Raw genomic sequence first — 18769 nt, forward strand, 5'->3', positions numbered from 1 at the left:
TGACAGTCAATCAAATCATTTCATAACAGGAACAGATAAGAAGCATGTGAATTCTTTATCTTTGGATAGGCTAGAAAAGCTAGAAGGGATGTCTAATCCATTTCAAACTATTTCATTTTTTTTTCAGACAAGAAATGGAAGAGGAGGTGCATGTACACGGTAAGTGAAGCTGAACTTTGTGTGAGCGCTGTGCAATTACATATAATTATTGCCAATGTTAACCAAACAAATTGCTTCCTACTTTCCTATTCTATAACTAGGACAATATACCATGAAGACTGTCATATATCCATGTAAGTGATGAGTCCATACTTTCTTGATATACATACAGTATACAATGTAAAATAAAGTGATTTTAATCTTGTCCATATGTATGAGTGTGTAGTTGTATTGTTTGTTTGACTAGTTTCCTTTGTCTTATAGGGTATGTTGCAGAATGGTATCGCTACTTCCTGTTCTGCATCTGGGTTCTAGATATTGTTTTATTATTTACATCAATGCATTTAGAGATTAAAACACAGAAGGCAATGGAGCGGCTTAAGACATTATCACCAAAAAGGTCGAGTGTGGATGATGTGGACTATGAAAACATATGAAAACAATGAAAAGTTGTGTAAAAAAAAAAAGACCTCTGCATTTGAGAATAATTCACAACAAATATTGGATGGTTTATCTGTATAGTATAAGCTCATGTGAGGTGGAACAGTAATTGAAAAATTTCTTTAAATGATACAGTTATGGTTCGTATAAGTGTTCCACAATGTTTTCCATTTAGCAAAACTTATTGTTAGAACCTTGTTACAAAGATGTTTGTTAGAACCTTGTTACAAAGATGTTTGTGTTTGGATTATGAACATTTTTAATGAAGGAATGCAAATTAAAGGAGCTGCAATATTTGATAGCCATTTTGTGCCTTGTGTTTATTTTAAGTATTTTTCAATGTTTTAACTATACTTTTAAAGGCTTGGTGTGAAATTCAGTTGTTTTCTCTGGTGTCTGAAGGTCTAGAGTAAAGGCAGGTAAATCCCAACAAAACTAATAAACTCATACTGTAAAACTGTAAATGATATATCAGTGTGTGTGTGCCTGTGTGTGTGTGTGTGTGTGTGTGTCAGGGGGAAAAAAGCTTCTAACATATGAGAAGCCAACATTTTTATGACAATGTGCAACATTTCTACACTGCGCTGAATTCATGCTTAAAAATGGCCAAACCTCTCTGTGGTGGCCCTGCAGTGCAGTCAACAAATTCTTTGTGGTGTGTGGTTTGTTAGCTCTTGATCTAAAGGGAGGGACTGTTGATGGAAAATGTTTAACTGTCAGTTCTTTCCACTGTCCCCCTTGTGTTGACACATTTATCGATGAAGGTACAGAAAACACTAGAGCAAAGTGGTAAAAAAAAATGGCTTTGGATCAATGCAGCATTTTATGACAATAGAAGACAACAATGAACAACTTTAGCAGGTATTTAAAAAAAGCTGTATCGTTGTGAAAACTGAACCTTAGTCAAGTACATCAATTTTTTTCTTAAAAGTTAGGCAGAAAAAAAAGCCTCTAACGTATGAGAATATTACAATCACATGATAAATCAAGAATTTTCTCCGCCACTTTCATGCCAGTTCATGCCTATAAGCAGCTAAGTTTCCTTATAAAAACATCATGGCAAATTGCATTAAAGTGTTCTAATCATTTTTAGCATCTGGGTTTTTAGCTCTAGGTCTAAAGTGAAGGGAGGCACTGTTGATACAAAACCACTGGCCCGTGGGTTCAGGTCCATCATCAAACACATGGCCTAGGTGAGCATCACACTGGAACAGCATAGCACAGTGAAACATCAATTAGCAGCACATTTACAGTGATTGTGTCCCAATCAGGTAATGCAGACTAATACACTTAGAGAGGTTATATCAAAATACTATCATTTTGACAACTCAGTTAACACACTTTTTAATTGTGTCATGACAGTGACTTAATTTTCCCATCAATAGAATTACAAAGATATAAACATTATAATTAAGGCTATGGAAAGATGCAAAAAGTAATGTTACCAGATGTTTTGTGGATTTTTTTTTTCCTTAAATTTGAGGCATCTCTTACCTGTTTGCAGATAACCTCTGTCCCTGTGCTGCCCAAAGAATTATCAGGACGGCGCAAAATATTGGCATGACTTTCATCCTGCTCCCATGTCCCGTGTGCTTCACGGAAGGATGGCCAGCCTGCCCCAGAATCATACTTAGCCTCAGAGCTGTATTCAGGAAAGAAATGACCTGTTCAGTTGATTTAGTGAAGGCAACAAAACATCACAGATAACATAACAGTAAAGAGCACCAGTAAAAGCCAGCTGATAAGAGCTTTCTACCAACAATGCTATTATTCAAAGATTACTGGTTTACCATTAACGTTGACTCACCATTTAGTTCAGTGTTGCTTAGTGTTTATTTTATTGTACTCCCAGTTCACAATAGACAAAATACTGGCAGGAAGTAATAGTGTGATGTCACTACTCCAGATGTTAACACCATTTAGTTTGCTTTTCTATCAGCAAATAAGAATAAGGCTAGAGTGCACATGCAATGACAAACACAAAATGAACAGAAAGTAAAATCTTTTCTCACCTAAAAAGAGGAGTATCACAACAGACACAGTGGTACATGCCCTTTTCATAATGATTTAGGTAAATGCCACTAAAAGGCTGAGGGGGAAAAAAGACACGTGACAAGAAACAGAATGTCAGTATTATCAGTGTTCATTTCAGCAGAACACAATAACATGTAAAACACATAAAAGCAAAGGTTTCTTTTTGGTCTTTCATAACACATGAAAAAATATCTCAGTGTGATTAAATTATCCCTACTCCTTCCAAACCCCCTTTTTAAACAAGAATCCATCAAAAGCTGAATATGCATCGTTTGGGTTTTCTACACAGACAGATGGTTTGTTCATCACACACCTCCTCTGTACCTTTCTCCCTAGTCACAAAATACTGCTCAGGGGTCAGTTTTTTCTTCCAGTCAGTGGTGTGACCCGTCTTATCGTAACGCGTCAGTGATCTCAGCCCTGAACAAGACAAGTCATGCATTTTGAGAGGAAATGTATGAACAGAAGTGTTTGGCTCAAAAGTGCCATAGATTCATTTTCTTCTTGATCGTACAGCTTCAGTACAAAGAAAGAAAGACAACAGAAGATATAAACGTTAAAGATAGAACATGAAGGCTGCATCACACGGGTGCAGGCATTTGCCAAATGATCATTCAGTTCATATGGTCACAAATATGTTTTAGCAGATTTCTGTTTTAACTGTGCGCTTGTCATTTTAAGCTAACAGCAATGTAACTAAACAAAGTGTGACTTAAATATTTAAATAACTTCAAGACATCTAAAGCATCCAGATTTCTCCTGATTTATTTCAAATGTAATGTACAACCCTATTATATACATTTTCTTTTTATAATAATAAGCTTTATTTGTACAGGACTTCTTTCAACAGTTTACAAAGTGCTTTACAGAGAAGGGTCATTTTAAATGGATTTAAAAATAGAAATGAGAAATAAAATTAGAATAAAAGAACAAGAATTAAAGAGGAAAAGAAGAATAATTGGTTAAGAACACAATAAAATGGCAAACGGGGTCAACTGAAAGCAGCACCTAATCAAAAGCAATATTGAACAGATAAGTTTCAAGGTTCTGTTGAAAAAATGAAGACAATTAAAGTAAAGACCTTTAAGAACCAACAGAAGAATTTTCAAATCAATTCTAAAAGATATAGGTAACCAGTTAAGACACTGAGGTGTTGGTGTAATGTTGTCTCTCGTTCTAAGTATGTCTTAATATTCCGGCAGCAGCAATTTTGAATGTGTTGTAAATTTGTGACAGTGCTCTTGGATAGGCCAGATAAAAGAGAATTATGGTTGTCCAGTCTAGCTGACACCAAAGCATGTTGAGTTTCTCACTGTCAGCAGTACTCAGCATGCAACATATCTCACAGGCATTACAGAAGTGATAGAAAGCTGTTTCACAGATGTTGCTGATGTGGTTTTCAAAATTATCATTGCTATGATTGCTAAACAACTCTTCTTGATGCGGTTTTTGGCCTTCAGGGACAAAGAGTCTAGACATAACAGTATATCTTTCCTCTGTGTTTCATTCCCAATAACAAGAACTTCTGTGTTATTTAGTTGCAGGAAGTTCTGAGATATGCACAAGTTGATGTTTTCTATGCATTCAAGCAGAAAGCAGCTAGATCTGTGGGCACTGGGTCCCAGACAGTGTGTGAAGCTGTGTGTTATCTGCATATGTTAAGGAGGAATTGTTGTATTTTTACTTACACTGCCTAGTGGAAGCATATAAAGGTTGAATAACAACGGCCCCAGATTCAAGCCCTGGGGAACACCACATTGTGAGGCATGGCGCCTATAGACATGACTGTATAGTGCAACATAAATTTTCACCACCTGCTAGGTGAGATCTGAGCCAGTCTAAGACTGAGTCATAAAAGCCAACCCACTTCTCTGGCCAATCAGGTAGAATCCTATGGTCTACTGTGTCAAAGGCAGCACTGAGATCAAGGAGAACTGTGATAGACAGGTTATCCAAGTCTCTATCCAAGTCTCTATCACTTAAAGACCTCGAGAGGCGCTTTTTCGGTGCTACAGCAGGCCAAAGGCCAGACTGTAATTTTTCATTGAAAATTATTTGTATTAAGGTTGTTATTAAGCTGGATGGACATCAGGGTCAGCTGCAGGGTGCAATGACTGAGGGGGCATTTGAGATTTGCAAGGGGGCAAACATGTACATCATGATTACAGTTAAAACTGAGGGGGCCAGAATTTTGTCTGAGGGGGCAGTGCCCCCTTTTGCCCGGGAAAGGAAGACTTGAGATTGCTCTACAGTTACACAGTGAGGTCAAGATTTATTTTCCTCAGGAGAGCCTTGACAATAGCTGTTTTACGGCTGTGAGGATAAATTCCTTGTTGTAATGACTGATTAACGATATCTTTAGCTTATATGTCTTTAGCTTATAATGCGGCCGTTTTGTTTCCCAGTCAGTGGTGTGAACCGTCTCATCGTAACGCGTCAGTGACCTCAGTCCTAAAGAAGACAAGTCACTCATTTCGGGAGGAAATGTATAAACAGAAGTGTCTGGTTCAAAGCGCTGGAGTACAAACATACAAAGACAAAAGCAGATTTAAACGATAAAGACGGAACATGAAGACTGGGACATTGCGGCGCAGGCCAAATAATAAACCGTATAATCATTCGGTTTTTACGGTCATAAAGATGTTTTAGCAGATTTTTTTTTTTTAATTGTGTGCTTGTCATTGCTAATAGCAATGTAACTAAGTAAATACATAAATATTTAGATAACCTCGAAACATCCGAAGTGTCCAGATTTCTCCTGATTTGTTATGCAGTGTACAGACTAAATATTACATATATTTTTTGTCTTTAATTGTTGAATTGAGATTTTATCTGAGAGCCTAAAGGGACAGGAGAGGCGACATTAAAGATTTCGACATGACACCGCAGACAAATTGGGGATATAAATATGCTTGTACTTTGACCCGGCCACTTTGGTTTACGCTGAGATACAGCCCAAGCCACTCAACCTACGTGACAACCACTGTGACTTTTTAGCGCCAATAACATCAAGAATTAGTGTGACACTTGGTGCTCCCTTTTGACATTTGCTTCCTGAAAACATCCAACATGTGTAATTCAACATATGTTAAGCAGTGTACCTCTGCTTCTACCTCAGCTTTCTGTTAATGCTGCAAGGAAAAGTTACTTTTTTCCTGAACGCAAATACTTTTTTCTTTTATTTTCTTTTTTTTTAAAATAAGCTTATGTTTCCCCACATTTCACGATGAGAGTTGGCAGCAATAGGTTGTAATATTAGCTGACTGAGCTTCATTGCAGGATTGGCAATAAAAACGTACGAGAAAAGGCGATGTATGTTCTTTCCCGGTGGGATAAGAAACTACTGCCCGTCATAAAAACGACTTTTCCATGTTGTAGGTGGCACGGTAGAATTGGAAGAGGCCGTTACCTGGAGTTGTGCTAACTGGCCGCGGATGCAGAACGGTCAGCGCTGGCACGCTCCGTTTTGCACCAACTTCATAGAGTAGTCCGAAAATACGCATAGATCGTGCCATGATATTTCGGCAGAAAACGCCAGTCAGATCCTTCGTTAATTCCAAACTATTTTCTACTTAAGTATTGTCTTCCTGATCTTCCGTCCAACCCTCGACTTTGAACTTAAATAGACGACTAAATAAAACGCGTCGGAGCCATCCAGAGTGGTATGAAGGTCAATGCAGATTCAGCATGTTCAGATAAAGCAATAGAGTATGTCTCTGTTTCGAAGTTCTGTGGGTATTTACTTAAAATGCTGAACATCGTATTATGATTAACAAAAGAAGTCCTGTTATGGTTTATAAACATTCTCTATAATTTGATTCACCAGTTATCAGATTGGAGAACATTGATAAAAAATCAAATCACACCACAGACAAAGGACGTTATTTAACCCAGAACTGTAAAAGCAACTGACCACGTTTACCTGCACCTCTTTCTCAGAATAAAGCGACTTGTTAAAGTCGTTGTCCGAACACGTCGTTTACACACTTAATGATAGTACATTTCTTATCCCTGTATGTTTGTAAAGAATGGCCACAAAGTGCCTATTCAATGAATTTGTACCCTTTTTTGTGCTCTCCCAAACACATCATTTCTCAAGGACAAATTTAGTGGACAAAGGACTGGGTGTGGACACGGTAAGCTGTCAAAAGCGATGCGGTACTGTTGAAGTCGCAGCAAAATCCGAATTCTGATGTTAATGTGGCCAACGTTATACTTACTATCACCATTAGATGTCAGAACTGTTCAGCAGTATTCCTGCTCAGTGAAGCCTCGATTCCCAACTCACTGAGGTCACGTTTGGGGAGAGAGAAAGCCCCGTGATCTTACCGGGTAAGGAAAGCCTCTCGTTGAACACACAAACGCTCACACATATCGCTGCCACCGTGAAACACCATTAGGCGACACTGCAATATGAATCATAGCACCCTCTCCTACTCCTCTCGTGTGACGGCGTGGTTTTCAAATTTAACGCAGAGTTCAGTCTCAGTTAATGTTCTTCAGTTCCGTGTCTTTACTGTCTCCATTTAATCATTGTAAATGGATAATTGTTCTCTTAAAACCGATAAAAGTATGGTTCACCTGAATATCTAAAATAAAAATAAAACATAAAAACACGACGCATTCATGTAGTCAGATATATGCTGGTACACCAATTATGGCAAAACATGGCTCATCCAGCTCTGCACTGTGAGAAAAAGTGTTTCTTTGTTTGGTTGGTTGGTTGGTTGGGCTTTGTTTTATTTTTTTGGTAAACTACTAAATATCCGAAAGTGGATGAGCTATGTACACACAAATACTATTACTCATTGATTCTCACGCTTAGAAATAACAGAGATCAACAACTTAAAGAAACAGTTTTAGACAGATTACACTAGTCATACTTTCGGGCTCCAAATGGTCACCAGTGGTCATTCAACTAACAATGAGGTGTGGTGGGGAGTGATGTTATGAATGGTTGAAACACTTGCAAAAGCTCGGCTTGGATTTGCATTCTGCAATTTATCACTATGCGTTATGTAGCAGGTAATTCATTTCATGTTGTATAATGACGCTGTGACAGCCTCAATAGCACAACTATAACACACAACGATCCAAAATAACTCCACCTTCCCTTAAGTCGAATGCAAACACTTTATGTTTAAACTTAAATCAACAAAACAAAACATTAAAGATTACACATAACTGTGCCAATGAAAACATATGTTTCAAGGTGTTTAGAAAAGCACCTGTATAAATGCTGAATCTCTTAGTTCCTCATTCGGTCATTCCAAGTCTATTGCATAGAGAAACAACAACTTCAGCACAAAAAAAGGAATTAAAATAAATAAAAACAATTATTCAAGACACTTGTAATATCCGGTGACAGTGGGGTTAGTGAGGATCCTCCCCATGACTAACAGTAACAATTAAGTATATAGCTGAACATTCCAGGTAATCTGCAACCCTGTGACTTTGGATGCATGTTTTGGGTAGAGCTAAGGCACATGATAAGACAGGTGAGAGGTACTGTGAAAAGAAGCTAGCAAGTCGCCTCAGGGAGGTCAGCTCTTTGCCTGTTTCCGTTTCTGCACCAGTTCTGCTATAAGCTTGTAACGAATCATACACTCCTCCTGAAAAGATCAGAAAGAAACATATTAGCAGACATAAAACTATTATTTATATATATATATATATATATATGAAACAATTATGTACAGCCAATTGAAACCCAGCCAGTGCTAACAATCAAAGGACCATAACAAGGCTGGTCATCTGTCCTGCTGGTTCTATTAAATTGTGCGCAATACTCCAGTTACAGTGGTACAGCTACCATACTTCACCACTGCCCTTGACAGAAGTGCATGGCAGGACTTCTGGAGGATCACAGTTCACACTCCTCACCTTCGTTTTTCCTGGCACCACCTTAGCGATTCTGTCCCAGCGCTCTGAGGTACCGCGTGGGAACTGCTGCAAAGCCAGTTCCAGCAACTTCTGCTGGTTCTGGGTCCAGACATCATCACCAGCACTGGCTTTTTCTTTGGGCTGTGCTAGAGCTGATGTTTTTTTCTCATCTTCACTGTCTTCTTCCAAGGCTGTCGGGTCAAAGTCCCTCTGTCTGCGACCCTTAACCTTTTCTTCCTCCCCTTTTGCAGTGCCGCTCGCACTCTTTCTAACACGCCTCCTAAGCGGTTTGTTTTCTGACTCCTCACCCCCTGCTGACTCCTCTGGTAGTATGGACTCCTCTCTCTGTGTCATGAGGCTGTCTGGCAGTGCTCCCATTTTGGAGCCCTTTCCCAGTGCAGTCCCACTCTTCAGCTCAGACAGTTTCACCAGACCTGCAGCACAAACAAATGTAGTGACTCACTGGGCCACACTGGTTGATATGCCTCAGGCTTTCACGACAGCCACACACTGAGGTATATCCAGTTTAACTGACTGGTGATATAAAAAAAAAAACAGCAAAATCGTAATACTGTAAACAACTCTTACCTGATGTATTAGTGACGCTGTCTTTCACCTGTTTTGCTTTGGCAGTGACCTATAGGAGTCAAAGGTTTTAACGGGTTTATGTTGTGAGCTAATTCAGGGAGCACAAAAAAACATGATGCAAAGATTTGATACTGCAGGCTTGAATATGGGTGCTTTATACCTTAGCTAAGAAAAGAAGGCTGCAATTTTTTCATGTTTTCACCATTATGGTCTTACTTTAAAACAACTCAGTCAGTGGTGATTTGCTGCATTCTTATTAATGAGATTTTGATGGTCAGGATAGCTCCATTACAAAATGCTAACTTTAGCATCTTTTCTCCTGGAAACAGCAGTAGCTGTGACTCAAAAAACTGAACTGGTTAATCCATGGCCTCCTACATATACACAATAATTAGCCTTCATAGTTGAATAATTATAAATTGCAAACAACCCCTATCCCCATAGTTAAATAATTATAAACTGCAAACGATCCCTATTAATATGGTTGTTTTATGCTGTGAAGACGGTGGTGAAAAAATATTTTTCCATTTCTGTCATGCAGTACATCACAACAATTCAACTAAATTCCAGCCTATTTCATCTCCACTAATGTACCCATCTAGCTCTTTCATCCATAACGACGAAGTTCTGTAGCAGATTATCCTTATTCCAAAATACATTTGGGTAACTGACATGTGTGAGTAACACACGCTAAAGTCCAAAAGACTCACATCAGCCACTGATCTGCCCAGTTCATGAGCTATCTTCTCCCACCGCCCCGGCGTGCCCCCAGGGAACTTAGCCATACTGCGGCTCAGCTGAGACAGATCTTCCTCTGTCCACTCAGGCATCTGAAACCACCACCAGAAAACAAAAATTATCACTCGTTTCATTAACATCAGTAAGTCCGACTAACATAAAACCCTAAATAAACTGCATTTCAGAACTGCCTAAATAAGAACCAAGGAGAATAAACCTACTTTTTTCTTCTGCTGCTTCCTATCCTCTAGCCAGTCATCCATCTGATCTTCAATGTCTTCAATCGAGACACCCTGATCATAGGCGGGCGCATAGGCAGCATCCATAGAGGGTTCATAGACTGGAAATTCTACTTTGGGTTTCTTCACTTTGGGTCGTTTCTCTCCTTCAAGATAATCATCGTAAATGAAAGGGTTTCAACTACCACAAGCCTATTATTATCACACAATGTCAGATTTATGTGTTCAATTAAGAACGGACTCTACGGCCCAAAGCTAAAAATGAGGTTTTAAGAGGCCATTACTTTGTTGTGCTTCCTGTTCTGCCAGAGCCTCTTCTTCTTCTTTCTGCTTTACTTTCATTTCTTTGTAGTCCCTGTAGTACTGTTTCACATCCTGAAAACCAACCAAAAAAACAAACAAAAACAAAAACAAATGATATATACAACTTAAGGGACAGACATTGCTTTTTGTTGGTGCCTTTTTAATAATGTATCAAGTGACCAACTAAACAGTCACACAGACAAACATTGTGATACCTGAATGACTTGAGGAAGAGACTTCACGGAAAGGTAGAGCCAGATGCTTAGTTTAAGTGGTAATATATCTTGCCAGTGTGGTTTATCTGAGGATCTGATAACAGTAGGTCAGCGTTACAATAATTAACACATGCATTCAGTATGAAACAGGTAGCATTTTTAGAAAAACACATAATCAAAATTTGCTCGTAATCAAAATTGACTCACCTCTCAATATTATCTTGACCAGGGGACTTTATCTCCTCTGTAATCTTACTGCTTTGCTTTTTCTTCTTCTCTTTCTTCTTCTTGCTCAGAAGCTCATCCTAAAGAACAGAGATGTCCAGAAAATTTTACTTAGTTTTGAATGGCATAGGTTACCCAACTCCTCTCATTCATGCTCAGCAGCATTGAACTCATCCTAAAATAATGCTGTGTGACCTGATTTTTAAAACACACAATGCTACCTACTTGTGTCAACTGCTTGCTGTATCACTAGTCCAAGTTTTCCAAATGAGCAAAACTACTCCACTGCTAAACATAACATGGCTTGACAGGGTGCATGCTGCAATTAGGTAGAATAATTCACAGATGCATTATACTAATTTGGTATTTATGTCTGCTTGGTGTCTACTAAAATTTTTAACAGTAAGGATACTGTTCTACTCACCAGCTGCTTCTCTAGATAAATAGACCAGATGACTGCATAGTGGCCCACTGTCAGGATGAGGAAAAGAAGGAAGCCCAGCTCCCCATTGCTCATTTTCCTCACACGTCTGTAGTAGAACACAGGCTGTCTCCAGTCAGGCAGACCATTCTCGAGGATGTCATCGTATCTATGTGTGACAGATCAAGATGAATGCGTCATACATACCTATAAAGTTTGCATAAATTGGCATAAAGTTTGTAAAGGCAAGCCTACAGCACAAGTAAATGACATGTTGTAATTATGACATCAGTGTTGCCAAGAGTGCTTAAAAAAACAGCCAATGTATGACATAAGAATTATGACAAAACATTTCTAATAAAATCGACGAATAAAACTGACTTTTTCCTCCTTTCTTCATCCTTCAAGACCTCATAGATTGCCACGAGCTGAAGCACCGCGGACCACGAAAAGGGGGCAGAGACAAAAAAAAAAAAACTAAATCACTTCAAAATGTTAAACTTATTTTGACATTTTTCATTAGAATCAAACATATTAATTCAATTTCAACAGTGAAACCACCTTCAAATCACGTCCAACAATGTGAAAGGAAAATTATCTTTGCAGGTGTATGAATGGCTCACCTGCCGGAACTGGGTTTCTGCATTTTCATCTTTGTTCTTGTCAGGGTGCAATATAAGAGAAAGCTTTCGGTACGCCTTCTTGATATCGGAGGATGAAGCATCCTAGTGAGAGACAAAAGAGACTGGTCAATTCGTTTAAGCTGCTGACTGGCTGAGAGGGGGATGAAGAATAGTAAATAAGTAAATGTCAGCTAGTGGCCACAAAAACAACTCTGATGCGCCATCTGATGGTTAAAACTTGAATGTAGAGGGATAAAGTAACGTAAAAGGCATAAGATTTCATTCAACTAATCTTGAAACACGCTCAAAAAAAACAGTTACAGTTCTGTATCAAGTTAACAATAAGTGTTTTCTCATAAATTAAAGATCTAGTTAAGAATCAGCAAACACACGTCTTGTAACATCGCTGAGGGAGTTGCGTTTTTGAATGCTGCATTTATGATACAAGTATCGCACATAACGCAAACTGTGTCCAAGTTAACTTAGAGTATCGCTAGAAAGGCCGTCTGGAGAAACAATGAATAGCAGAAATTAATAGCCGAATCACACGATGGTATAAAGATAAAACACATATTTAGTTCGGCTGGGAAATGAGAAATTTAAGTGCTATGCTATTTAACCCATGGGGGCAGTCTAACAGATCCAACGACGTTTGGACAGAGAAGTCAAAGACTACTGTGGAATACCGCTTTTACATAACATTGTTAATAAAACAGACAGAAAAATGCACTACGCTTTCAACTTACTTGGTGTTGAGACTCAGGTTTGCAACTCACATAAGATTACAACACGGATATTACATCTGTGTTTGGCAGGACACATAAAACACGATGGTTCCGGTATTTTTAAGTTGTGAGCACTATTTATACAATTGTTATCAACTGCAGTAGCGTTGTTCAGTCTTAGAATGCCAAAAGACCCTTTCAAAGACTCAGCTCTTTACGCCGAACATGTAAGGTCGTACCGCTATATGAGAATGACACGTCAGTAGGATAGCTTACGCTGGGCTCAACTATTTAGTCCCTGGAAGCGTAGGCCTATGGCCTCGGTTTTTCCTAACACGAGACCGTTTTGTCTGTACGGCCCGTTGAAGTGTGGCTTACGTGGTACATTCACCAGCTGTACACGCCAAAAAGAAAGGTTTATACCCTGAAAAGTTTAAGATGACTGTTAGGTTTTATTTTTTTCCAAGCTTGCCGATTAGACCCATCATGTCACTCAGGTATTGGTTACGAGATATTAGGGATATTATAAGCAAGGTAATTCAGTGGTCCTTGCGAATAGGCTATGCAATGTTAGTACACATGCAGCTTTTTACTCAGTTCGGCACTGATAGATATATTGTTAATAAAAAAACAATCAGGGAACTTAATCGTTCAATAGCCGATAGGTGGGAGCCGTTAAGTCATTTTCATAAGGACTGATACAGGCATTCACTAAAATGCATATGAAAAAATAAATTCCCGGCGCCTGGCTTACTCGATTCACTGAGAGGAATTCGTAGAAGGTTTGGGGGATTTCCTCAACCAAGTCGAAAAGCTCCAAGTCTGTATCCCATGCTAATGTTAACAGTGGTTGGTTAATGAAAAATCCGGCCAACAGCAGGAAAGTAATGACCTCAGGTGAAGTCATTTTGAAACGTTTTGCGCGTAACGTTACAGCTAAGCCTCGGCATCAATGGCCCATCCAAAAAAGAGAACATGTAGATTAATCTATCATAGTTTCTGCTTGCCTACAGTCAAACGTGGCTACAGCTTCCCGGTTTGTCTTAAAGGAGAAGCCGCCTGATGTCCTACGTCATCAAGCTCTCACATGCTGTAGCAGCTCGCTCCGAAGTGCGAGATGAACTGCATGGTCGGCTAATAAGAGCCAGGTCAGGCGTTTTTTCATCACACGAAACCTTACATAACCTAAGCATTTCTTATAGATGGCACTGGAGGGGCTTTTATGCTTGTGTTGCCGACAAGGTGAGATGGCTTAGGTTTTATACAGTCCTGTTTCTAAATTCCTCAAGAGGCCCGGGTTAAGTATGAAGTCAATTCTGAGCACATTTTGTGCTTGCATCTCCTCTAAAAGACAACAATTCGTCCAGTTCCCTGTTGCTTGTTAAATAGCTGGTTCCAGAAATCTCTTTTTCAGCAATAATTACTGACAGAGTTTCTGGATGATACAGCGATAACGTGAACGTCTGTGTGTTAAGGGCCATATTTTCTCCATGACTGATACCTCCCCCTCCAAAAAAATATCTACAAATATACCAAATTTGAACCTGTAGATAGCTGTAGCCCGGATGGACCATTGAAACGAGCGCTACTGAGAACAAAGGAGAAACATTGTAATACATTTTAAGTGAATTACGCGGAAAATTATACATTATATATTTTTATAATTCGGTGATATTCAGTGCTGTCGACTGCGGATGGTCGTCTGACGTTTCTAAATTAATGCATTTGTGACGCAAAGGCTATTAAACGCGTTTCATTTTACATGCAGGGCAAGTAGGGTCAAATCAGTCACAGGTCTCCCTCTAGCTCGTAAAGAGGCAGAATGCCCCATGGTCAGTTTGAATTTTAATACAGTAGCCTATCATAGCCTACCTTTAAAGTCTTAAATCAAGTTTCTTTAAATATCGATCACTTTACTCACAGTGAGAATGTGTGTGTGCGTGTGTGTGAGAGAGAGAGAGCGAGAGCGAGAGAGGGAGGTTTGTTTGAAGTTTTGGATTAATAGAACATTTCTGTTTCGTATCATATGGTTTAAGCATAAGAAAAGGGTTCTATTGAACGTGTATTCAAATATTCAAAAGGTTCGATTAAGGGCCCTTGTATTTGTTCGTCATTATTCGCTTATTACACCTCGAAAGTACGGTGCTCATCGAACCTTTCGAGTACGCAATGTCTATCGTTTCTAATTCCATGGATCTTGCAAGATGAATGCCGAAATAAACTGAAATTTTACATGAAAGGGCTAATTGCTAACATGAACCTGAGAATAGCCTTCTTTTTATGGATAAATTCTAATTATACTGGGGATGACCTTCAGTTACGGAACCCAAATAAAACGCAGGCGGCACAGAGGACTGCCCTCTTAAACGAGGCAACTCCGAGACATTCCAACAAGTTTTATGTTCATGTCATTTCAATAGGATCAATGCTGACAACTTCAAATGATCCCATATGAACGGCGTAACATGCTGTTCTGTGAAAAGTTTTGTGGAAAAATAGGACAAAGCAGTTCAAGACTACATTTTGGATAACGGCTAACTGTCCTTACATTTAAATCTGACTTTTTAATTATGTACGTGCGCATTAATTAAACGGAAGGTTTAAAAAGGTTATTTTCAGATAAAATCCCTTTTTCGAAGATTTGCAACACCACAGAAAACGTCAGTATTGCAAGATCTGACGATCGGTTACTTTACATTTCACATAAGAGTACATTTTGCCATTGTTTCAGCTCGTTTGTCTAATGAAAAAAATCTGAAATAGTTTCCCACTTCTCCGATGCATCTTTATTTGTCGGACAGTTTCAGTAAATTACGGGTTGGATGTTCTGTTGAATGAATGGAAAAATGAAAAGAGCTCTGCATGAGACCGTCAGTTCTTCTGTCACGTGTTAAGAAATGTAAGAAGAAGCTTTTTTTAGAAGAACCAAATGATGGTGTAAATTTAAAAAAAAACGTATGTTTGATAATATCATCTAGTCTGTTAATTTAGCGATAGGCACAATGGCTTAAGCCTCGAGTAACAGCTTTCATTCAAATTTGAATGACAGCAGGCTTGAGACAGTGCAGAACCGTGCAATTTATTGCTTGAGAGATTTAACTGATATAAATTAAATCAAAGATGAACCTTCAAAAACTCGATTCCAGTACAATTAAGAACTCACTTGAAACTCTCGTCTGTGCTGGCTAAATTAACTCCCTGTGGATGTATATAATGAGTGGAGTCAGCTGTTACAGCCATAACCTTGATATTTTAGATTTTCCGAAATAGCACTGGATTAAACATCAGTTGGTTAGTGCTGTGTTCCTGCTGCACCCCTGAACCCAACGCAAAAAAGAGAACAGCATGGAGTTGAATGCTGGAGCATTACATTAATCTGAAACGTAAAACAGGCTATCGATTGTGATAGTTACCTGAAGGAGCACTTCCGTAAATTGATTTCCTTATGTTCAAGTATTTTCTTCTGAGATATAACTACCTGAAAATGATTAAACTTAAACAGCGATGTGATCTCTGAAGACTTTAGACAGAATTGCACTGATTGATTCAGTTCAGTACACATTAAAAAGAAAAAGAAATCACGTTTAACATTCTTTTAAGCAAATAAAATTGGTGTGGTCCAGTAAAAAGAGATGTGTTTAAAAGTGGGCAAATGTTCCAGAAAATGAATTAATTTGAACGATAAATCGAACAGAATCCAATCGAATAGAATCAAATAGAATAATATTCCATGGAATTCTAGGTCGTTTTCCCAGTGGGACTGTGTCTAATGATAGGGTTAAGAGCGTGACTGTAATGAATCGATTCTTCTCGTTTAAATCTTCGATTTAGAAAATCTGACGTTGCGGCTGCCTATTCATGCCACCGGCAAGTAACAAGCTATGCAGAAACGTTCTGGAGACGTTGCAAATCTCAAAGTGGACTCTTTATGCTCAAATTTCCCTTTGCATCACACCCTTCACAAGTCACAAAAGGAAATAAGTTTTACACCCCTGATATCTTCCTTGTATATGTTTACTGGTGATGAACATCTATTTCAAACTTATGTTAAAGAGTCTCGAGGGACTTTATGGCTGTGTCAGGCAACTAAAAGTAGCCTTATCTCTGTTCGTCGGATTAAAGCCTCCTTTGCGTCTTCACGGTCTATAAGGTCTTTAGCAAAGTATCATGAAATTCCTGATTTACTCTGTAATGTCCCTCGTCTGTTGTTCATTTCATTAATACAGACTTGATTAATTGTCAGTATTAATAGATCTTGTTGCATTTCCGCCAGCACGGCGTGTTTCTTTGTTTTCGGTGCAAACGTGCTGCTATGTGCTAAATAGATGACGTCACGGCTCTCGCTCTCTCTCTGTCTCTCTCTCTCTCTGTCTCTCTCTCTCGCTCTCTCTCTCTCTCTCTCTCTCTGTGTGTGTGTGTGTGTGTGTGTCGAGTGGATTGCAATGAAAAGCTACGCACAGTGGTCACTGCAATCAATCGTAAAATAAAACGTTATTCAACGCAACATAATAGCATCGTTCCGGTAAACTGCACTGAACATGAATCCGAGGGTGTGTGAATGCACACGTGCTGATATGTGACATTTGCTGTTGGCTGCTCTAAGGGCATTTTTAAGTAGCCTATATGGCCACAGAATAGTCAGTGGTCTTGTGTTTTATGTAGCATCTGTAAACTGGATTGCAGGCTGACGACTCTGTTGCTGTTAGGTCCCACGATGAATGGACAATCAGATGTCGAATTGCTGATGGTATTACGCTGTATTAGAAAAAAATTACGGTAAACCATCGGACACGTTTACAGGGTTTTATGTCATATGGACAGGTGTAGCAAACGGCCTGAGCGAGGGGTAAGCTCCAGGGGTCAAGAAAATTTCTGTCTTTCTTACTCTTAATTTTTCTCATGCGTTTCTCGTGCATACACAGGAAGATGCTCCGGGGATATCACGCAGCCTCCTTGAATGATGTTTTTCAGTTTCAGCTGCAGAAACATTCGGTCTCCTTTTCAACAGACACATAGACTTATATAGGCTAAGTTTGAAAAAGGTCTACATTACTCACACGTTTCAATATATTACGTCTGCAGGAATGGGATGACCAAATAATAATGTTTGTGTATTGATAAAGTTAATAGCCTACACATTTTTTCATAAGTGTTTTTCACACTCATAACTGGTAGCGGGTTTTCTAATGCTTGAGATTTTACTCACCTCAAGGCATAAATGTTCCAGTTTTTAAATAAAATTGTAGACTTTATCAAGTTTTCGATTTCAAACAATGTGTTGAAGGCCCCTGTCACCATGCATCCAATTTTCATCTAATGGTCCAAGAAAATCTGGTTTCTAATGAAGTTCCGTGATTAAACAATGAAAACTTTCTAAGACTAACTGGGTTCAAGCCGACTGCCTCCCTAAATCTGAGAACATACGCGTCATCACTGTCCTCGTGTGGAATGCACATCTCAGGCCTCGCATCTGTCATGCTCTTTTGGTAGGCCTGTAGTCAGCACTCACACAATAGATCTGAGCTCTTAGTTCTCCTAACTTTCAGGTTCTATATCGAACTATTGTTGCGTTATCTTGACGGCAGTCACTAATCTCGTTTGGTGTCTCTTACGACTTTAACTAATAATTTATTAAATCCGTTGTGGAGCGCAGAATGGGGATTATGAGCAAGATATGGAGAAGTATTAGTGTTTCTGCAACATTCTTCTTTTTAAATACTAAATAAGATAAATTATTAAATAAGCTTATTTCAAATGAACAGTTATGTAACGTTTTCTAATTTAGGCTAAACTACAGAAAGGACTCCCTGATAGCGAAGAAACCTCGGAAGAACAAGGCCTAACCGATAAACACACGAAGACAGCACCGCGCTCCTGACCTCACCTTGCCTATTTCATCATTCTGCACACTGCATTAAACAAAGCTGAAGCCACTTTCCTCGCTAAAACACTAATGATGCTGTTGCTGTCATGTAAAGTAAGAATGGGGTAAAGAAACATTTGTTAATAATTTATTGGTGACAACAAATCGTACAGTAAAACAGCAGCCCGTTTAATAACATTTCTGAGTATATGAAAATGAATTATTTTGTACCTAGATGAAACATAAATGTACAACATTCGTGAAAGTTAATACGATTAACGCACCAGTAGTGAAGGGTGAAGTGTTTTCAGC

The 18769-nt window shown here is 38.9% G+C and overlaps 2 protein-coding genes across 2 annotated transcripts; both read right to left on the reverse strand.

Moving 5' to 3' along the window:
* Nucleotides 1-1453: 1453 nt before the first annotated feature.
* On the reverse strand, nt 1454-6271 carry LOC115811864 (methionine-R-sulfoxide reductase B2, mitochondrial). Its single transcript, XM_030774260.1, has 5 exons — nt 6044-6271; nt 2948-3054; nt 2613-2689; nt 2095-2242; nt 1454-1805 (listed from the first exon to the last, which is right to left on the reverse strand). Exons 1-5 carry the CDS (start codon nt 6147-6149, stop codon nt 1680-1682), a joined length of 564 nt encoding a protein of 187 aa, XP_030630120.1. The 5' UTR covers nt 6150-6271; the 3' UTR covers nt 1454-1679.
* Nucleotides 6272-7748: 1477 nt separating this feature from the next.
* On the reverse strand, nt 7749-13658 carry dnajc1 (DnaJ (Hsp40) homolog, subfamily C, member 1). The gene is made up of 12 exons (XM_030773750.1): nt 13349-13658; nt 11870-11971; nt 11628-11674; nt 11250-11415; nt 10808-10905; nt 10601-10694; nt 10367-10457; nt 10065-10228; nt 9816-9935; nt 9106-9154; nt 8518-8951; nt 7749-8246 (listed from the first exon to the last, which is right to left on the reverse strand). The coding sequence occupies exons 1-12, from the start codon at nt 13499-13501 to the stop codon at nt 8178-8180; spliced, it is 1587 nt and encodes a 528-aa protein (XP_030629610.1). The 5' UTR covers nt 13502-13658; the 3' UTR covers nt 7749-8177.
* Between the last annotated feature and the right edge of the window lie 5111 nt (nt 13659-18769).

This window comes from Chanos chanos, chromosome 5, assembly GCF_902362185.1.
Source record: "Chanos chanos chromosome 5, fChaCha1.1, whole genome shotgun sequence".
NCBI lineage: Eukaryota > Metazoa > Chordata > Actinopteri > Gonorynchiformes > Chanidae > Chanos > Chanos chanos.